General features: G+C 42.6%; 1 protein-coding gene across 1 annotated transcript in view; it reads right to left on the bottom strand.

Annotated features, from left to right (window-relative positions):
• SPON1 (spondin 1) overlaps positions 1-23,346 on the bottom strand; it is a gene marked incomplete at its 3' end in the record, with an annotated part of 275,229 nt that overhangs the window by 105,034 nt on the left and 146,849 nt on the right. Inside the window, exon 6 of the mRNA XM_082627909.1 lies at positions 7,779-7,927. Coding sequence (XP_082484035.1) covers positions 7,779-7,927 — 149 coding nt within the window. The remainder of the gene's footprint in view (positions 1-7,778; positions 7,928-23,346) is intronic.

Genomic DNA, 23,346 nt, shown 5'->3' with positions numbered 1-23,346 from the left:
GGAAAGAAGCAGGAGAAAGTGGGCATAGAGGGAACCTACCTCAACATTAAAAAGGCCATATATGACAAACCCACAGCAAACATCATTCTCAATGGTGAAAAACTGAAAGCAATTCCTCTAAGATGAGGAACAAGACAAGGGTGCCCACTCTTGCCACTATTATTCAACATAGTTTTGGAAGTCCTAGCCATGGCAGTTGGAGAAGAAAAATAAATAAAAGGAATCCAAATTGGAAAAGAAGAAGTAAAACTGTCACTGTTTACAGATGACATGATACTATGCATAGAAAATCCTAAAGATGCCACCGAAAACTACTAGAGCTAATCAATGAATTTTGTAAAGTCACAGGATACAAAATTAACACACAGAAATCTCTTGTATTCCTATACACTAACAACCAAAGATCAGAAAGAGAAATTAAGGAAACAATTCCATTCACCATTGTAACAAAAAGAATAAAATACCTAGGAATAAACCTACCTAAGGAGGCAAAAGACCTGTATGCAGAAAACTATAAGACACTGATGAAAGAAATCAAAGACGATACAAACATATGGAGAGATATACCATGTTCTTGGATTGGAAGAATCAATATTGTGAAAATGACTATACTACCCAAAAGCAATCTACAGATTCAATGCAATCCCTATCAAATTACCAATGACATTTTTCACAGATCTAGAACAAAAAATTTTACAATTTGTATGGAAACACAAAAGACTGCAAACACCCAAAGCAACCTTGAGAAAGAAAAACGGAGCTTTTGACTTCAGATTATACTACAAAGCTACAGTAACCAGGACAATATGGCACTGGCACAAAAACAGAAATATAGATCAATGGAACAGGATAGAAAGCACAGAGATAAACCCACACACCTATGGTCACCTAATCTATGACAAAGGAGGCAAGTACATACAATGGAGAAAAAACAGCCTCTTCAATAAGTGGTGCTGGGAAAACTGGACAGCTACATGTAAAAGAATGAAATTAGAACACTCCCTAACACCACACACAAAAAATAAACTAAAAATGGATTAAAGACCTAAATGTAAGGTCAGACACTATAAAACTCTTAGAGGAAAACATAGGCAGAACACTCTTTGACATGAAACGCAGCAAGATCTTTTTTGACCCACCTCCTAGAGTAATGAAACTAAAAATAAATAAATGGGGCTTCCCTGGTGGCGCAGTGGTTGGGGGTCCACCTGCGAGTGCAGGGGGCGCGGGTTCATGTCCCGGTCCGGGAGGGTCCTGCATGCCGCGGAGTGGCTGGGCCCGTGGGCCATGGCTGCTGAGCCCGCTCATCCGGAGCAATGGGAGAGGCCACAGCAGTGAGAGGCCCGCGTGCCGCAAAAGCAAATAAATAAATAAATAAATAAATAAACAAATGGGACCCAATTAAACTTAAAAGCTTTTGCACAGCAAAGGGAACCATAAACAAGACGAAAAGACAACCCTCAGAATGGGAGAAAATATTTGCAAATGGAACAATGGACAAAGGATTAATCTCCAAAATTTACAAGCAGCTCATGCAGCTCAATATCAAAAAAACAAACAACTGAATCGAAAAATGGGAGGAAGACCTAAATAGACATTTCTCCAAAGAAGACATACAGATGGTCAAGAGGCACATGAAAAGATGCTCAACATCACTAATCATTAGAGAAATGCAAATCAAAACTACAATGACATATCACCTCACACCAGTCAGAATGGCCATCATTAAAAAATCTACAAACAATAAATGCTGGAGAGGGTGTGGAGAAAAGGGAACCCTCTTGCACTGTTGGTGGGAATGTAAATTGATACAGCCACTATGGAGAACAGTATGGAGGTTCCTTATAAAACTACAAATAGAACTACCATATGACCCAGCAATCCTACTACTGGGCACATACCCAGAGAAAACCATAATTCAAAAAGACACATGTGGGCTTCCCTGGTGGCGCAATGGTTGAGAGTCCGCCTGCTGATGCAGGGGACACGGGTTCGTGCCCCAGTCCAGGAGGATCCCACATGCCGCAGAGCGGCTGGGCCCGTGAGCCATGGCCCCTGAGCCTGCGCGTCGGGAGCCTGAGCTCTGCAACGGAAGAGGTCCCAACAGTGAGAGGCCCGCGTACTGCAAAAAAAAAAAAAAAAAAAAAAAAAGACACATGCACCCCAATGTTCATTGCAGCACTATTTACAAGAGCCAGGACATGGATGCAACCTAAATGTCCAATGACAGATGAATGGATAAAGAAGATGTGGTACACATATATAATGGAATATTACTCAGCCATAAATGGAACGAAATTGGGTCATTTGTAGAGACGTGGATGGACCTAGAGACTGTCATACAGAGTGAAGTAAGTCAGAAAGAGGAAAACAAATATCAGATATTAACACATATTTGTGGAATCTAAAAAAAAAAAGGTATAGATGATCTTATTTGCAAAGCAGAAATAGAGACACAGACATAGAGAACAAAACAAATGTGTGGATACGAAGGGGGAAAAGGGGTGGGGTGGGATGAATTGGGAGATTGGGATTGACATATATATATGCTATTGATTCTATGTTTTAAATAGATAACTAATGAGAACCTACTGTAAAGCACAGGGAACTCTACTCAATGCTCTGCGGTGACCTAAATGGGAAGTAATCCAAAAAAGAGGGGATGCCTATATACATACAGCTGATTCACTTTGCCGTATGGTAGAAACTAACACAACATTGTAAAGCAACTATACTCCAATAATTTTTTTTAAAAAAGGAAAAAGAAAAAGAAAAAGAAGAAGAAAGAAAGAAAAGAAAGAAAGAAAGAAGGAAGGGAGGAAGGGAGGGAGGGAGGGAGGGAGGGAGGGAGGGAGGAAGGAAGCAGGGACCATTCAGTCTAGGAGAGGGACCGCACAGGGAGCTGTGGTCGCCCCAGGAAGGGGTGCCACACCCAGCCTGCCCAGAGGAAGGGACAGGGAAACTAATATGTGTCCTCAGGGGATAGGGGGGATGTTAAAGGCTGGGGGGGGGAACCCAGAGAATGGCACTTTCAAGGGCTGCCACAGTCTAATGTTTGCATTTCCTCAGCTGCTGCAGAGATTCCCTTAAAGAAACTAAGTACATTATACGGAAATAGTTATTTATGTATCCACCTCTCCAGCCCAAGCTGTGAATTTCTCCAGCTTGGAGACAGTGTGTCCTGCATTCACACAGAGCCACACTCCCCCTCACTGATTCCCCTCTTGCCACACCAGTCTTCTGTCAGTTCTTCAAGCATGATAAGCTCTTTTCTACTTCTGGGTCTCTGCACATGCTGTTGTCACCACCTAGAATGATCTTTTCCTTGTGCTTTTCTTTTGGGTCTCAGCTTAATGGTCTCAGAAAGACCTTCCCTGACTACCTTACTAACAAGGTCCCACCCTACTGCTGTTTTCTAGCCACCTCTTGTTGGTTTCTTCCTCTTACCATAATTTATAATTATTTAACCCTTTTTTCTTCTTGTCTCCCCCATTAGAATGCAGACTCCATGAAGGCAGGGAATGATCTGTTCATTGTTGGATCTCTAATGCCTGGCATTTATTTAGTAGATGTTTAGTAAAGTTATCAAGTAAATTACTCATGCAAGTAACAATTATGAAGCAATTAAAACTATACCCAGCTCAGAGGACACAGAGATGGAAAGCATGGATTTGAACTTTGCAGTTTAGTGAGGGAGAGACATCAAACAAGGACTTGCATCATTACGTGATGATGATGATGATGGGGGAGGTACAGGGTGTTGTGGGAGCACATGGCAAGGGCATGGATTTTGTACAGAATTCAGGAAGGCTTCCAGGAAGAAGGAACATCTAAGCTGAGTCCTGAAGGATAGATGGAGTTCAACAGTTGATGGGGCACTGGAAGATGTTTTCCAGGCTGAGAGAAGGCCCAGATGCAAGAGGGACATGGCTCTGGAGAGTCTGAAAGAGGTTCTGCATGGGTATAGCTTAGAGCTGCAGCAAGAAATAAGATGGGGGAGGTAAACAAGGCCAGATCATAGAGGGTTTTCAAGCTAGGATAAGGAGTTTGGGCTTTATCTTGCTGTCAATCGGGAGCCATTAAACATCTTAAGTGGGAGAGTGGCATAATCCAATTGGTATTTTATAAAATGGCCGTGGGGCAGTGTGGAAAACAGGAAGAGGATTGAAGGCAGGGAGACCAGATGGCTAGTGCAATAATTTAGGCAAGAGATGAGGATGGTTTAACTAGAGGTGCGGTAATGAGGAAGTGACCTGGAGGAATTTAGAAGAGAAGGCGGAAGTTGGGACGGGGGCACAATCAAGGATGATGCCTAGCTTTCTAGCATGAATAACATGGTGAAGGGGGCACCATCTTTGGGCCACATCCAGCAGAGAACCAGACACCTAGTATACATGCCATAGATGTCTACTTAATGAAGTAGAAATGGTCTTAGTGAAACATTTTCATAAGATGAGTATACACCAGCTCATTTTCGGGTCCTGGGTCTACCTAGGATCTGCCATTCCCTACTGCCTCTACCTGCCTTGGGTTACTCATTTGTGACCTGCCAGGCCAGCCTTAGTTCAGTATTTCTAATCCACAGTCCCCACCAGGACCCATTTGCCTCTGTCCCCTGCTGAGAAGTGTGCCTTGTGCCCTTCCCCCACTCTCTCTGGCCACCAGTGTCATTATTGCCAATAATGCTACTGTAATTTTTCATTAATTTTCTTGGTGTTTTGAAGTTATAGTAACATTAAAATTTATACTCAATAATATTATTACAGTTTTCCACTACTAATGCGATTATTATTTTTGTTCATTTGTGTTTGAAAGCCATTAGCATAAGATTTACCTCCAACCATATCTGCTGTGATTTTTAATGCCCTTGAAACTTGCAGCAAGCGATAAGTCTATAATAAGAGAAGGCTGGGAAGCATATAAATGTCTTTCTTGGGAAAATAGGGCTTTTATTTTCATCCTGGTTGTACTCGGGTTCTTTGATAGAGCAGCTGGTAGGATATAATGTATTAAAGGCTGAGAACACTGTGTTAGTTTGTAGATGTGTTCAAACAGTTTCCTGGTTATTCAGAGGACACTTTTATATTCTAGGAAGATTCATATTCTTGTTCCTTTTTTATGCCGTTCCTTACCTGACTTCCAGAAAAATATAATAAATTGTGTGCTTGCAGGGAACAATATTTAGAAACATGAATTATTTGGAAGAGAAGGGACCCTGAAATCACTCTATCCTCCTGACTTTCTGAGGACGTGTGGAGCTGGATGCGTGGCTTAGCAGAGCTCTGGAAACAGGCTTATTTCAGAGGCTGGAGAGGGAAGTTTCTCTGTGGGGCAGGGAAGGAGGATGAGCAGGGCAGGCCTAATGAGTGTGTGACCTGTTCAGACTCTCAGGGCCCCGTACTGTGAAATTCAGTGTCACCATCTTGAAATTCTTAAGTTTTGAACAAGGGACCCCACATTTTCACTAGGCTCTGCAAATTATGTATCTGGTACTACATACAGGTTTTGGAGTCAGACAGGCTTGGGTTCAAGTTCTGGAATTCTCTAACTATTGACCTTATCAGTTTCCTTATCAGAAAAAACGGGAAATTTAATATTGTCTTCTCCAAGTAGAGGTGAGAGCTAAAAGTACATGTTCAGCATCTAGAGGGCCTGACAGGTGGTGACAAACCCTAGGACATGCTCAGTGGGATTTTTTTTTTTTTTTTTTTGCGGTACGCGGGCCTCTCACTGTTGTGGCCTCTCCCGTTGCGGAGCACAGGCTCCGGACGCGCAGGCTCAGCGGCCATGGCTCACGGGCCCAGCCACTCCGCAGCATGTGGGATCTTCCCGGACCGGGGCACGAACCCATGTCCCCTGCATTGGCAGGCGGACTCTCAACCACTGCGCCACCAGGGAAGCCCTCAGTGGGATTTTTAACTCCCATGTGCAATACCCATAATTAAACATTGTTATGGCTTAATGTCAAGAACACTAGCCAGCTGGGAGAGCCAGACATCGTCAGTGTGTACAGAGGCTAATCCCAGGTGTGCTGATTAGGAACACGCCGAGCAAAGAACATTTTCCTAAGGGGGGCATAAGGCGGGGGGGTTCCATCCATCAGTTTTCAGCCTTTTTACTGCTATGACACATGACAGATAATGCTTGCCGGTACAATGTGGTCTCAGTTTCTCACAATTCATACCTGCTTCCCTTCTCTCCAGAAACCTCTCAAGACAGCCAATGAGTGACACAGGCATTATTATGAAGATGCCCTTGACCTTGATCTAATTAATTTGCAAACTTTAGTATTTCAACTATTATTTGTAATAGGTGGTTTTCAACATACGACACAACAGAACAGATATAGCCAGTGTATCACAATTCCATGCTTGAGAACCAGGAACCCAAACAAGGGATATTGCCTCCATGACAGGCTGGAGAGACCAGGACCAATATGAAGCCCTTCATGACTTTGCAGATGAACATGGTCGTGCTGTAGCCCGAATGAGTGATGCCAGTTACGAGGCATGGCAGCCAGAGTCAGGGAAACACGAAGTTGTTGGTAAGATAAACTTGTGATGAATGACATGCTGTCTCAAAACACTGGGTTAAACATTTTTTCTGAGAATGGAGAAAGTTTTTAAATCAAATTAATGAGAAACATAAGCTAATTCCTGGGCGTTTTTGGACTCTGGTCCAAAAGAATTCCTCAGGGGATTATAGTAGGAATCAGGTGACCTTTGCTGCATTCACTTTAGGGTTTGTGGGAGCTTGGAGTCCAGATGGTAGACGTCAGGAGGAAGGGCTAGGGGCCTCAGCTCTGCTTGCCCTGCTGCAATACACATCATGAGATACAGGGCCCAGTGTCTTCAGGGCCCCTGCACTGTCTCAGGAGATGTGGGCAGGAGCCTGAGCAGGCAAAAGCCCCTCAGTGACCTGTGCTTGAAATGACCACACTCCAAGCACCGTTTGCTCTTTCTTTACTTCCTCCTACGCACTTGTGAGCAGTGAGATGTGGGTGCCTGCCCAGCTCTCTCAGGCCCAAAGGGCTTTTGTGGGTAGTGATGGCCAAAGCTGGACCATCTCCTCCCCACAGTGCAGCCTGTGAATGACCTTCGAAAAACCATAGCTCTTCTTTCAAGATCCCTCATCAGCCTCCTTCTAGTGCTTTTGATGAGGGATGATGGTACTTCCCAACAGACAGAAAAGAATGACGGACGATTGCTCCCTTATCTCTCATTGGTATGAATGGGGTCCTAGATAACAGTCCAGCTCCTGGGCCCACATGACACAGTACATGGTACATAAAAGATGCTTCCATCTATAATGATTATGATTAATCACTGACTAATTTATCAAACACCTCAAGACATAGATGCAAAAAGCATGTGTCGATAAATAAATGTTTCTCTTTGGAAATGGTGATTTTAGCTTAGAGTGACTGTCACTCCCCCAACCCTCTCATGGATCAGAGTAAGAAAACCGTAATCCACCGCACTGACCCTTGGGAGAACAGAGACATGGTATCCCAACAATGCAGCCACAGTAGCAGCTTTTAGCACAAGCTGAAGAAACCACAAATGCAGTTAGGGAAAATCTGAGACGACAAGATGGACATTTGTGCCTCTGTCCTCTACTGAACATAAACCCCCTCAAACCCAGCAAATAGATTTCACTTCCTAGGGTACCAATTTTCCAGCACATTGTACTGTAAATTTCGAGCCCCTGGGAAAGAAAGCTAAACGATGCTTGACTGCATTTCTGGGTTTTGGTCCTTCTGTGATTGTTTTTCTTACCTGTTGTCGAATTTCCTCCTCCATTTTCACTGGTGAACCCAATTCTGCAACTTGTTTGACGCCTTCGCTGGCATATCCTCCATACTCCCATAACACGTAATTCTTGGAGTGGGATCCGCCGATGATTGCAGACCAGTGATTTGCCCGACCTGGGAAAGCCAATCAGGATGCAGGTATCAGTGTGTATGTGGCTAAAACACAAGTCCCTTAAAGGATGGGGAGGAGGTGTAATTGGACAATGATTCAAGCAGCATTGGCTAAGCACCTGCCCTGTGTTAGGTCCTGCGCTATTCTGGGATGAATAAGACAGTCCCTGTGAGCAAGTATGTCTTGCGGATATATGACAGGGCAATGGGTAGATGTCTAAACAAGACACAGAAGTGGCCCAGAATGATGACTCCTGTCTGGAAGGATCTTAGAGAAGAAGAAAGTTGAGAGAATTTTTAAATGCTGAGCAGATTTGTAAGACAGAACAGAGAGGAAAGGCTATTTCTGGCAGACTCAGAAACATTAAATAACATTGTGTGTTTGGGGAGCCATAAGTAATTTAGCATTGCTGTGTCACAAACTGTCAACGGGAGAGGCAGGAAATGATGCCAGGGAGGTAGGAAGGGACCCGCTCAAATGAGTTTGGATGTCATTTGAAAGGGTCTGAAACCACTGAAGTGTTCTGGGCAGGGGAACGAAACAATCACATTTGACTTTTAGATAAATCATCCAGGCAGCAGCATGAAGAATGCATTAGAGGGAGCAAAATTGGAGTGTGGAGCTGGGGAGGTCAGCACAGAGCAAAAGGTAAAGGGAGTGAGTGGGGAATTAGGCTTGACAGTTCCTGGGAAAAAGCACTGCTGTTTTTAGCTGGCTTTTTTTTTTAAACGTCTTTATTGGAGTATAATTGCTTTTTAGCTGGCTTTTACATACCTTCCAGGGTGAGGGGCAGGCAGGCTAGCCATGTGAAAGCATGGGAAAGGTGGTTTGGATACAAGAACATGACCAGTCTACTGTGGTTTGGTGAGGATCATGCAGGATGATGACTGCAGTGGGATGTAGCAGGGAATTAATGGATGACACAAAGGGAGAACAGAATAAGATCTGGACAGGACCAAGAGAGAACTTAGCCTGAAGATTTTTCCATCTCGGGAGGGAGGAAGGAGAGGAGAGAGTCAACACCAGCACCACCCTGGATTTGTTTTTGCATGTGATGAATATAGATGCATATATATTGATTACTAAGTTACATACAATTCATCATAGGGTTGGCTCAGTTGTCTGCATTCTGTGGTTGGTTTTATAAAGTCTTAAGTTAAGGAACATTTTCAGGCATAGCAAAGAGGAAAACTTGAACTGGGTGGACCCAGCTGACAATTGCAGTTTATCACTCTGTGGCCCAGAGTGGGCAGAACTCTCCACGCTACCCCACCACTTAAGAAAGTGATTCTGAACAGGCCCTGATCTTGTTTACATCTGCCACCTGCTACCCCAGGGTGCCCTGACCCAGAGGCACATCAAGAACATGGGCACAAAGCCACCTGCCCAGCCTGCTGAGGGATGACATGACCCAGGCAGATGACATCACCACGTGGGTCCGCCCAACTGCTGGATCATTATTTCCCACGTATCAGGGAAATGCAAGCTCCATGTCATGTCCTTAGAGAATGGAGATGTTGCCAGCTGTTTCTCTAACTCACTCCCTGAGTAGGGAGAATGTCCTGGCTATCATCTAGGCCAAGAGCACTGCTTGTGTAGGGGCAAGGGTAAGAACCAGTCATGACCTTTGGTCCATGACGTGAACACAGGGAGACCAGGTTCAGCATCTCTTATTCCCCGGCTCTGTTCCACCAAAATGTCCCCTCGTTCCAGAACCAACCTACTTGCAATTTCACACTTCAGTGGCTCAGCACATGCTGCTCCTTCTGTGCTTTCCTCCTCTTGTCATGGCTGACTCATTCCTCCTTTATAATTTACCCAGAAGCCTCCCAAGACCACCATAGAATGACTTAGGCCCTTGTCTTCTGATCACATTTTTAAAAATATTGAAGTATAGCTGATTTACAATATTATATTAATTTCAGGTATACAACATAGTGATTCAATATTTTTATAAAGTTAAAGTTATTACAAAATAATGGCTATATTTCTCTGTGCTGTACAATATATCCTTGTTGCTTATCTATTTGATACTTAGTAGTCTGTATATCTTAATCCCATACCCCTATCTTGCCCCTCCCCTTCCCCTTTCCCCACTGGTAACTATTAGTTTGTCCTATCAGCATAGATCACATTTACGATCCCTGCTACACGTCTGTTTTCCCACTAGACTGTAAGCTCCCTGAGGAAGCCTGTCTTCAGACTGTATCCCCAGTGCCTAGCACTGAGCTTGCTGCATTGTGAATGCTTAGTACATGTTTCCTGAAGCATTCATCCAGTCAAATGCAAAGGTGGCAGTATATGTGCTCGAAGTGTTTGGGAACAGGCTGGCACAGATTTGATTCAACGTGATTAAATTCAAATCTCAGTTCAGCAGAGTTCCTAACTCCTACTGGGCTAAAGCACTCAGCTATTCTGCATGCTGTTAAAAATAAACACCAAACAACAACAAAAAGGAAAGGCATGGGTCTCAGAGCCAGCAGACAGGGATTCAAATCCCGGCATTTCCACTTACTAGCTGTGTAAATTTGGTCAAATTCCAATTATTTTATTTCCCTGAGTCCCAGCTCCCACTTTTGTAATTCAGGGGTGATAATACCTACCTTACTGACCTGTTATAAGAATTAAATTCAATTTTTAAAATAATGACATAACATATGTGCAATCACTGACACACAATAGACCCTCAATAATTATAGTTTCCTCCTTCCCCGGTTGTTTGGGAGGCTACAAAAATGAGTAAAACATGAACCTGCCTTTAATTCAATATAGGAGATAAGAGATACATAATATGAACTAAGATAAGAGAATAGGAACAAGCACAATCACAGGGGGGATTAGGGGATGGACCCAGATGGCTCTTTCTGGTTTATTCATTCAACTTCCATTTACTATGTGCCAAGCACAGTGGCAGGCCCTGGGCACCAACAGGAATTGGATATGGTGCTTGTCCTGGAGGGACTCATGGTCTGGGGGTGGAGAAACAGATGGATAAGCAGATTACCTATAATCGAGCATGTTCAGAGCTCTAGAAACAAGAACACAGAGCAAAGGGGATGGAGCAGCTAATTCCAAATTCAAGGATTCAAACATACCACATTTATTCAAATTTCAATACATCGAATGACATCAACCACATAATAGGTACCTTCAAGGCACTAGGCTAAGGTGTGGGAGCAGACCACATCCTCCCTGGGGGATAAGGTAGGCACTCATGGAACAACAATCTGCAGTGTTAGAAATAACAATGAATTCAGGTGAGTGGCAGTCACTCCTGTGCAGAATGGTATGGGGGGGAGGGGGCATGGTGATGGAGAGCCAGAAGACCTGGGCTCCAGGCCTCCATTCCTGACCATGAATCAGTCATTCCATCTCTGAGAGCCCCAGTTCACCTTTTAAAAATAGAGATAATAATTACTAGTCTGGACTATCTCCCAGAGTTGTGCAAATTAATTGGACTGGTTTGGGAGAGAACTACGAAAACTTTAAAGAACTGTGCAAAAAAAAGTCTCTGTAGTTTTATAGACAGAAAGCACTATGGGAATCCAAAAGAGGAGTCCACAAGAAGGCAGAGGAGGAAGGACATGTTCCCCTGGGAAGGAGACTCCCATGGGAAAACTGGCAGGACAGTAGGAGTGGGAATTCTATTAAAAATAGGTAAGAGGATTAAACACCCATTAGGTGTTAGGCATAATGCTTTCCTAGGTGTAACTCTCACTACAACCTCATTGTCACCTTATAGATGAGGAAATCAAGGCCCAGAGATGTTAAGGAACCTACCCAAGCTCACAGAGCTAGCAAGGGGGCAAAGCTGGGGTTCAAACCCAGATCCGCCTGACCCCAGAACACATGCTCTTTTCCCACATCCCACTGAGAGGTCAGGAAATGGAGACCGTTTGGTGGACTGGAGAGTTAGAAGACAAAGAGATAAGATGAAAAAGAAAGTCAGGGCCAGGTTGCAGAGGGTTCTGAGTGTCCATTGTGGTAAATGGCATTGGAAGAGAGAGAAACATGATGGAAGTTTCCTTCGGGGAAGAATGACATGACAATAGTTAACATGCATGGAGTTGTTACTACATGCCAGGCACTGTGTCAAGGACTTGATCTATATTATTACATTAAATAAAAAAGAAAATTCCTTTTTTTCAAACCCAATAGAATTGTTTAGTAGATCAAATACATAATAGAGAAACATAATTGTGAGCTTGCCTTATAATCTTCTGTTTTACTGTAACACTATATCAATGGGAAAAAATGCCTTCTGAGATTCAAACAATTAACTTATAAAAGAATGTCCGGATCAGAAATTTAACAAAGAACTCCCTTCATAGCAAATGCTTATTTAAAAGAACTTTTATGAAATATTCAGACATTAAGAAAGACTTATATGTAGCACACGCCTTTAAAATTAACCAGAAAAATCTTTTGATATAGATACTATCATAATTTCCACCTTTCACATGAGGAAACTAACCTGAGATCACCAAAGCAAATGATTGAAGATGCTGGGATTCAAAGTCAGGTCTGTCTGGTGCTAGAGCCCAGCTTTCCTCCACCCCACTGCACTACATCTCTGGCAGGACACGCCAGCTGTAGGAGGGAAGAGGGCTCAAGGGTGAGGAGACCAAACGGGAGATCCATCAACATCCCCTGGATGAGTTGTGTAGGGCCTGACTTAGGGCTGTGGAGAGGAAATGGGAACATGGAGCCAGAGGTATGAGCCAGTAAGATCAGGGAGGATCGGACAGTCTGTGGGAGTCAGTTTAGTGAAGTAGTTAAAACTCTGGGTTTTGGAGCAGACCAACATGTATTCTAGTCTCCAATCTGAAACTTCCTAGATTGAATATGTTAGTCACTCTCAGTTTCCTCATCTGTAAAGTAGGGATATTGACATGACCAGCCTCGTGGTGTTTTTCTGAGGTTGATGTCCATGAAGTAATGACTAGTTAACACATGAAATGGGCTCAGTAAATACCAGCCAGTCAAATTAAATCTGAATGGGGCAGGGCAAAGCCAGACAAGCTTCTGGAAGGCATGGGACCAAAAGGAATCTGATTCAGGGATTGGGTGCAGTTTGACTTAGAACTAGTGGGCAGAGATGACAGGAATGTCAGATGCAAGAACATGAGTCTGAAGAAAATGGTAGGGAGTCATCCAAATGGGACTCAGTGGTCTAGAGCTGGCAGAATGAGATGTAAGCAGACGCCAATTAGTTGGGGCACAGAGTTTAGCCCTGGGCCCCACCAGCCTCCAGGAAATAAGGGATGAGAGGAAGAGAAGCCCCAGGTAACAGGAGGCCAGGGGAGAAGGGGACAAAGTAAATGCTCCTGACTTTCTTAAAGGAATACTCAGTGGGACTACCACCGGGGTCCTTGGTAAAACACTTGGTCTTCAGCCTCAGGGTAAAGGCAGAGAAACAAACACTACTGCCAACTCTTTGGCTCTCAGGTAAGGCCACAGCTCTTTGGGTTAGCATGCCTCTCTCTGACTCCAGCAGTGTTTAAGTGGCTCACACATAGCTGGGTCTAGATGGTTACTCCCAGTACCTTGGATGAGGCATAGATGAGACGAGGCACGTGGGAAGCTGGGAGGAAGAAATGATTAGATATGTGACTTTGAGACACTGTTAGCCAACCAGGTGTGCATCTGTCTGAAAAGCCACTCCAGGGGGACATCCTGAATATATGTGTACTCGCCTCATTTTTGAAATCTCTTCTTTGTCATCACTGGTGATAAATTACCGGGGTTCACAATGATGCCTAGAAGGCTAGGATGATGATGAAAGAGGAACCATGTCTTGCCTTTGTCTGGTGTAGGAGGAAGCATGGTGCACAGTAGATGGATTCTCTGAGGTGTTCTGCATATGGCAGGTATTCAGTAACAGCCAGATTTCCTGGACTGCTTTGCTAGTGGCTGCATTTCCCTGCCCATCCCAATCCTGCAGAAGCCACCCATTCATTTCCTTGACACTCACTCATAGCGCTTCACTGGAGAATATTCTACAGCCTTGGGGACTAGTTTGCTACAACCTCCTGCTACCCAACCTTAGCCTCAACCATCATATCGCAGCAAATCTTTGTCTGGGGACGTGGTTGGGCCCTTATGGAATTTGTTATAGCAGCCACACCAGAGCTCCTCCAGTCTCTAAGTCCTAGCCTCCTCTCCCCTTCTCTCTTAGTAGATGACTTTGTTACTTAACTTTTCTAAGAAAACAAAGGTCAATACACCCACAGACTTACCTGGGCAGCATGTGGCCAGTGATCAACAGAAAAACTCTGTGGACCTGCCAGCCCTGTTTGTAGAAGTTGTCTTGGCTCTCACTTTTCCCTCTTGCCCTGGTTATTCTCACCCTAAGCTCAATTCCAGAATCTGCCTGATTTCTGACACTTTGGATTTGGGCACAGAACTTGGCTCCTCTGGGTTTGCCCCTGGGTGCTGCCCAGGACACAGCTTATACTCGCCTTCTGGCTTTTCCTGCTCTTGGCTGCTTCAGGAACTCACTCTGACCGAGCTGTTCTGGTTTTTAGGATCTCGTCCCAGTATAGCCTACTGGAAAAAACCTTGCATGGGGAGATCTGTCATTTAGGCCAGAAATTCCTCAACTTTCTATCATTCTGCCTTCCTTACTCAGCTAGCTATTTTTTCCTTCCTTAAGGTCTCAAGATAAGTGTCACTTTTCCATTCCAGGAAAACACTCAGGCAATTGATTACAGTCTTTTTCATCTCCCTGAGGCCTCCCATAATAATATTCTATTCTATTAACTAATTAATCAAATGAACATTTACTAGGCAAATACTATGTACTAAGCCAGGTATCAGTAAGCTATACCCACTCCCTGTTTGTGTTCCAATAAAGTTTTATAGTTTACATATTATTTATGTATTGTTTATGGCTGCTTTCATGCTACAATGGTAGAGTCAAGTAGTTACAGCAGAGACCGTTTGGCCTGCAAACCCTAAAATAGTTATTTTCTGGCCCTTTATCAAAAAAAGTTTCTTAGGGCTTCCCTGGTGGCGCAGTGGTTGAGAGTCCGCCTGCCGATGCAGGGGATACGGGTTCATGCCCCAGTCCAGGAGGATCTCACATGCCGCGGTGCGGCTGGGCCCGTGAGCCATGGCTGCTGAGCCTGTGTGTCCAGAGCCTGTGCTCCGCAACGGAAGAGGCCACAACAGTGAGAGGCCCGCGTACCGCAAAAAAAAAAAAAAAAAAAAAAGTTTCTTAAAATGTGTGCTAGGCCATGGTGACTCTGAAAAGAATCAGATTTTGTCCCTGTCCTTGAAATGTTCAGTGTGGAGGGTACGGTGGAGGGCATGAAGGATAGGTCATAACAGGCAATTACAATAAAATGTGAGCAATACAGCTTTGATAAAGGCAAAACCAGAGTGATAAAAAAGCATAAATAAGGGGACATTTAACCCAGACTATACCAGAGAAGGCTTCCTGGAGGAGATGGCAGTTGAGCTGCATTCTGAAGGATAAGTAGGAATTAGAAAGGCAATTAGGGGGTATTTAGGCAATTAGGCAATTAGGAAGGGTATTTTTTGCAGAGGGATCTGTATGTGCAAAAGCAGAGCATAAGAAAAGCCAGAGGTACATGGAAAACCAAAAGTAGGTCAAGGCGTGTGTGTGTGCGTGTGTGTGTGTGTGTATGTGTATTTGTAAGAAAGGGATTATTGGTAATGAAGCTAGGCAGACCATGGAGAGATATGAATGTCTTCACAGTAAGTTTTTATTTTATCTTGAAGGCAATGTGAAGAAGAGAATAAGATATTCCTGTCTACAGACAACTCCCATATCTATATATGCTCATGCAACTTCTGCTTCTGACTCTGATGTAGTAAATGGCACTGGACTAGCCCTCTGAACATAAGTAACTATAAAATTGGGCAAAGTATATGAAGTACCAGTTTTCAGAAGTTGGAAAACAGACAGCAAAGGACAATGATCCTTGAGAGAAGGGAAACACAAGAGACGAGCCCCAGGTTTGTCCTGGACATTTTCTGGTTTGTGGTGTAGGAAAGCGGAGCACAACGGAGAATGGCAATCTGGCTAAACTGATGATGTAGAGATAGGAATTTGAGGCTACTGAGATAGATAGGATTTACTAGTAAAAATGCCAGAGAGGAGAGAGCTGCACAGAGAAGTTCAGAAATATGCATAAAACTCCCCTTAAATCTGTGACAAAACACTAAGCTGCACATGTGCAGGGTGGGACTCCACAGGCCTAGGAAAGAATAGTTATTGGAGAGCTAAGAGCTGAATGGAAATTCCAGAGATCCCACAATGCTAGAGATGTAGGACTTCCAACCATCCATATTAAAGAGACTTTGCTGACCATTCTGGAGTTTAATTGAGACCCTAGAAAAGCCACATATTAGGAGTAAAATGACATTAGCCCCAGAGCAAGGGATACTCTAGACTCACCCTAACAAAACTTAGAAAACAAGCCCTGAAAGTGAATCAAGCAGATCTACCACTAAATCTGCCATATCAAAACTCCATATCTTTAAAGGAAGACGACAAATCTAGACACTCAACAATGTAGCATCTATGATGTCTGTCATACAATCAAAAATTGTTCAGAAGCAGGAAAATATGATCTATAACCATGAAAAAAAAAGTCAATAGAAAAAGTTCCTGAGATGATGGATACATTGGGATTATCATATGAGGACTTTAAAACACCTATTATCAACATGTCCAAGAATTTAAAGGAAAAGATAGACTGAATGAGTAAATAGATGGGGATGCTCAGCAAAGGAACAGAAACTGTTTTTAAAAACCCAATGGAAATTCTAGAATTGAAGAATACTTCTGGATTAGGACAAAGGTCTGTAAACTAAAAGACAGGGTAATAGGAAATATTCAAAATTAAGCACAGAGAAAAAAAGTTTGAAAAACAATAAGCTGGAGTCTCAGTGACCTTTAGAACAATAACAAGTTGTTTAACACAGAGGCATAATGCCTGAAGGACTTCCTGGTAGTCCAGTGATAAAGAATCCACCTTCCAATGCAGGGGACACGGATTCAATCCCTGGTCAGGGAACTAAGATCCCACATGCTGTGGGGCAACTAAGCCCACACACCACAACTACTGAGCTCACACACCTCAACGAGAGAGCCCATATGCTGCAAACTACAGAGCCCATGTGCTCTGGAGCCTGTGCGGCACAACTAGAGAGAGAAAATGCGCACACAACAACTAGAGAGAAGCCTGTGCACTGCAACGAAGCTGTAACGCAGCCAAAAATTTTTTAAAAAGAAAATAAATAAAATAAAAATAACAAAATAAAAATAACAACCATAAAAAATGCCTGAAAATTTCACAAATTTGATGAAAAATATCAACCTACAGATCCAAGAAGCTTAGTAAACTCCAAACACAATTAAAACAAAGAAAATTATACCTAGGCACATCACAATCAATTGATGATATCTAGAGATAAACAGAAAATCTTAAAAGAGTCAGAGGCAATAAAAGACGGACTACAATCAGGAAAACAAAGGTAAGAATGACTGCTTGCTTCAAAAAACAAAACAAACCACAAGATAAGAAAATGATACCTCTAAAGTTCTAAAAGAAATAAAAAACTGTCAACCTAGAATTCTATATCCTGCAAAAACATCCTTTAAAAATGCAGGTGAAATAAAACATTCTTTTGATAAATAAGAGCTGAGTGAATTTATCACTAGCATATCTGCAGTATATGAAATATTTTAAAAAGTTCTTCAGGCTGAAGGGAAATGAAAACAGATGGTAACTCAGAACTACATAAAAGGATGTACCAGAGAAAATAAATATGCAGATAAGGTAAACATTTTATCTCTTTTTCACTGAAGAGCTTCTCCCTTGAAGTAAAGAGGTTCAAGTTTTCTCATTCTGGGTGAAAAAAATCTTCCATCAATGCTCTCTTCCCACAAAGCCTACCTTTTGTCTTTCCTACACCTCCAGGCTTTTGGGGAAAGTTAAGCTTACTGTTTCACTTCCTCTCCTTGAATTTTTTCTCAAATCCTTGAAATCTGATCCTGAGCTTCCACCTGAGCTCATTACTCCACCAAGTCTTTTTTTTTTTTTTTTTTTTGCGGTATGCGGGCCTCTCACTGTTGTGGCCTCTCCCGTTGCGGAGCACAGGCTCCGGATGCGCAGGCCCAGCGGCCATGGCTCACGGGCCCAGCCGCTCCGCGGCATATGGGATCCTCCCAGACCAGGGCACGAACCCGTATCCCCTGCATCGGCAGGCGGACTCTCAACCACTGCGCCACCAGGGAGGCCCTCCACCAAGTCTTTGAAACTCTGATTTTTGCTCCCCTCTATTCCCACAGCTGGACAACTGCTAGGGGCAATCAGAGAAAACTTACTGTCTGCTTTATTTTCCATTTAAAAATAAAAGTACACTTTATATTCAACAAATTTCATCCTTTTTAATGTATAGCTTAGCAAGTTTTGACAAATGCACGCAATCATGTAACCACTATCATAGTCAAAATATAGATAGTTCCATTACCTAAAAAAATTGCTACATGCCCCTTTGTAGTCAACCCCATTCCTCCACTCCCAGCCCTTGGCAACCTCTGATCCCTATAGTTTTTCCTTTTCTGGAATATAGTGTAAATGAAGTCATATAATATGCAGTCTTTTGAGTCTGACTTCTTTAACTTAGCATAATACATTTGAAATTCATTCATGTTGTTGTATGTATCAGCTCATCCTTCTTTCAAATGTCTTGAAAGAAAAAGGAGACCTCCTACTGGCTTAAGGTCATCACCACATTCCTGTTTCCACCATTTACTAGCTATGTGACTTTGAAGAAACTACCTAAGTTTTCTAAGACTCAGTGTTCGTACCTGTGAAATGGAAATAACAATGGTACTACCTTCTAGGTAGAAGGAAATCTTATGGATATTACAGAAGGGAATCTACATAGAGACAGACTAGTTCCTGCTATATAATAAACACTCAATAAATGTTACTTTTCATATTAACATTCCATTTCTCCAGGGAAGGTGGGGGTTGGAAGCAAACTAGAACATGCACAGGACCTGTCCATTAGGGTAACGCAAGGTCCTGGAGGACAGCTGGATTTTCCAAGTGGTATGGGCAGCTTAGTTGTGGTTCAAGTGGCAGTCAACACTGGGAGGGTATAGATTCTCAACAGGTGGGTGGAGCAAGTGGTGAGAAAATGGCAGCAGAATGAGTCAGGCATCCAGACAGAAGTTCTCAGAAGCAGGCCGTAAAGCCTCTGACATTAGTTTGTAGTCAGGGTTCAGGTTCCATCTTCTAGAGTCAGGGTGGGAGACTTAAAAGAGGCTGAGAGCGAAGCAGTGACCAAAAAAGCATCTCTGTTCTGAGACTTGGGGGCACATGGCAGGGACATCTTGAGTATGGGGACAACTTAGGAGCCCAGAGATGAGTCCCAAGAGACCTGGGGCCTGGATTGGGACAGAAGGCTCTTTAGCAATAGGAATTGCCTTAGGAAGTGGGAAATAATAATAATCATTAATATCTAGTGAGACTCTACTATGTGTTTTATATATGGTTATTTATTTAATCTTTGAGACAAACCCATTTTACAGATTAGGATGTTAAACCACAGAAACATTAAATGACTTGCTCAGAGTTATCCAGCTAGTAAGTAGTAGAACCAGGATTTGGACCCAGGCAGGCTCACTCTAGAGAAGCGCTAAATGATTTTTTTCTGTGAAGATGGAATTGTTCTATAGTTTGCTGTCCAATATGGTAGCCCCTTGCCATATGTGGCGATCGAACACTTGAAATTTTAATCCATTTAAATTTAAATAGCTACATATGTCTAGTGGCTATCATATCAGAAGCACAGCTGGAGAATCCTGGATAGGTCTGAGCACTGCTAAATGTAAGAACCAACTGTGCAGGTAGACCCTCTGGCAAGTGGAGATGGAAGAGGACAGGCCTTACTGGGGACTGGGGTCTCTCACAGCAGTAAATCACATGTGGCAGGTAGACAGCATGCAGGAAGAACTAAGATTTGGCCTGAGGCAGTTGCATTTGATGCTCTGTATCACGCACCCTCCATTTACCTCTGACTTCAGCCACAATGGTAGGCAGATGTGAGCAAACATTCATGCTGTCAGTGAGTGTGTACCTTAAGTATACTGTGCTTCTTTCCATTTTCTGCCTCACGGTCTTCTCTGGCGCTTTTGAGTGCCTGTTTGGGCAGCAAGCAAGTGCCTGGGAGTTCGGGGAAGTTAGCGCTCCTGGAGACAATACTTAGTCTACAGAGCGATGGGTGCTAGTGGACAATTCTGGAAGGTGGATAATTCTGGAAGGCATTCTGTACACTTCTCAGAGGCACACTGAGAAGTGTACCTCTTTTTTTTTCTTCAATATTTCACATCCTTTATTAATGCAGTACACATTAGATCCAAAATCTGCATTTTCTAAGCATACCATATTTGGATCTTTCAGATTCTTCTGCAGTCTTAGGTTATGTCTACAGATGTACCCTTAAGTGGATGAACAACACATTCTATAATTATTGAAAATGTAGTACAGAGTGAAATGATTTAAATATAACTTAGGCACATACTGATTATGAAAATAGATATCTCTCAATACAGTACTTCTCTGTCTTGGTAAAAATAATAAAGCAAAGAAAATAATTCATTTCTGAAGTTGCTTTCCTTCACCTGTAAAGGTCTGATCTCCTCCCATTATGCATATGTACCCTTTACTGTTAAGGAAAGCTTTGCATATATATATATATATAGATGTCAATGACCTCAAAATGCATTTTTTAACATCTCTATTAGAGTATAATTGCTTTACCATGGTATGTTAGTTTCTGCTGTATAACAAAGTGAATCAGCTATACATATACATATATCCCCATATCTCCTCCCTCTTGCATCTCCCTCCCACCCTCCCTAACCCAGCCCTCTAGGTGGTCACAAAGCACCGAGCTGATCTCCCTGTGCTATGTGGCTGCTTCCCACTAGCTATCTATTTTACATTTGGTAGTGTATATATGTCCATGCCACTCACTCACTTCGTCCCAGCTTACCCTTCCTCCTCCCCGTGTCCTCAAGTCCATTCTCTACGTCTGTGTCTTTATTCCTGTCCTCCCCCTAGGTTCTTCAGAACCTTTTTTTTTTTTTTTAGATTCCATATATATGTGTTAGCATACAGTATTTGTTTTTCTCTTTCTGACTTACTTCACTCTGTATGATAGAATCTAGGCCCATCCACCTCACTACAAATAACTCAATTTCAGGTTTTTTTATGGCTGAGTAATATTCCATTGTATATATGTGCCACATCTTCTTTATCCATTCATCTGTCAATGGACACTCAGGTTGCTTCCATGTCCTGGCTATTGTAAATAGAGCCGCAATGAACATTGTGGTACATGACTCTTTTTGAATTATGGTTTTCTCAGGGTATATGCCCAGTAGTGGGATTGCTGGGTCGTATGGTAGTTCTATTTTTAGTTTTGTAAGGAACCTCCATACTGTTCTCCATAGTGGCTGTATCAATTTACATTCCCACCAACAGTGCAAGAGGGTTCCCTTTTCTCCACACCCTCTCCAGCAACAAAATGCACTCTTAAGTAGATTCCTTCTCCTCCCTTATCATTCTCCCCCTATTCTTTCATTCCTGTTTCCTGGATCACCTTCTACATAAACTATCTGCACCAAAGTCCTTGTCTCAGGCTCTGCTTTTGGGGAAGTTGAGACCATGGCTCTTTCAAATAAGATCATGTGTTTGGGCCCAGAGATCCATACAAGTCTGGAGATTAGACAAGAGCTAGCTAGGGCTGCTCCTCTTATTTCTGTAAGCAGAGTAGTTTTATAGGTACAGAGGATCCTTCAGCACCCCTCCACCTAAATCTACAGATGTTGTAACCATTGTCAGTGTTATCATCATTGTTGCCATTGTTACCATTATCAATATCATTATCATCAAAACCACTACCATTTATTGAGCACATTCCCTGCATCATGCACTTCACAGGTATTAGCTAACATCCTTCTGTTCTCACAATGGTCATACTAGGTAGGTCAATTACCATCTCCATGTTATGGTTGAGGGAAGTGAGCTGCTGGTAAGTGGCAGAGCTGAGATTATCATCTGGTCTACCAAGGCCATGCCCTTTCTACTCCACTGCGGATCCACAGCCTGAGCCAAGTCCAGAGTTATTTAGGAGGTCATTGTGATGTCACCCATGACTGCCACCAGGGGAACAAATAGGACAGTGCCTATCTAGTGCCCCTGACAACACTGGGGTCTTGGCTCTTGAAATTCATAAATTTTAGCCTTCCCAACCCAATTTTTCTGACTCCTGATTTATTTGGACATCTCTAAAGCCTAGCCAATCACCCGATTTTCATCTCAGAGGTAAATAATCTCAGGGCACCCCCAAACTCCTATCCCCATTGCTACTCTAAAGGCTGGTTAAAGGTTTATTGTGCATTGACAAATAGCACTGGGGTTAAATTTCTAGAAAGAAGAACTTTATTTAAAAGTGTCCTTCCAAGCTGTCTTTTCTACATAAACATTGTTATATATGGGAGAGAGGCTATATTCCTGGACAACTTCCAAATGTTTAATATACCACTTACACCTGAGTTTGAAGCCCAGGGAAGGAATTATAGCACTTTGGATGATAAATTTTAGCCATGTTTATCTAATTTTAAAATTTTAGGCAGTTGTATTTAAAAACTTAGCTGGAGCGGTAAATAACTTTGCTTTGTTTTTCAGAGTGTAAACAAAAAAATGGAGTTCTCCCATATCCATTAGTTCATTTTTCAGATTTAAATCTCAACTGTCAGCTAAGCCCTATAAATAAGTAAGCTGATGCTCTTCTATGTTTGAAAAGGTTTTAGGCAGCAGAGAGAACAGGTAGTGAGAAATAGGAATTACTGAGCATACACTTGTACCAGGTACTTTCATATGTATCATCTAACTTACTTTTCAATTTCATTTCATTGATGAGGAAACAGGCTCAGAGAGGATCTGTAACTTGCCAATGGACATATCACCTGTGACTGGTTAAACAGGATTTGGATTGTGATTGCTTTGTCTTTGGGAAAGGTTTTTTCTTCTGCCAGAGAGAGGGAGGCTGGAGGCTCTGGAGAAAGCTTGTTAAGCTAATAATAGAAGCAAAATCTATTGAACCAAGTTTATACATAGGATGAAAGAGGAGTCTGGATGGGGTAAAAAAAAAAATTCCACCTCAAAAATGAAGGTTAAAGTGAAGATAGGAGCCCAATTTCTTTCATGACCATAGATGAGGATACCTCAAACAAAATATTAGCAAATCCTATATCCAGGTATTTAGAAAAAGGATACCATATCACAACCATGTAGGGTTTATTCCAGGAATACCAGGGTAGTTTAACATTCAATGTAATTCATCACACTAACAGAAAAAAAAAGAAAAA

This window comes from Mesoplodon mirus (genome assembly GCF_964341445.2).
Source record: "Mesoplodon mirus genome assembly, chromosome: 7".
NCBI classification, from domain to species: Eukaryota; Metazoa; Chordata; class Mammalia; order Artiodactyla; family Ziphiidae; genus Mesoplodon; species Mesoplodon mirus.
This window is presented reverse-complemented; position numbering and strand designations above follow the sequence as displayed.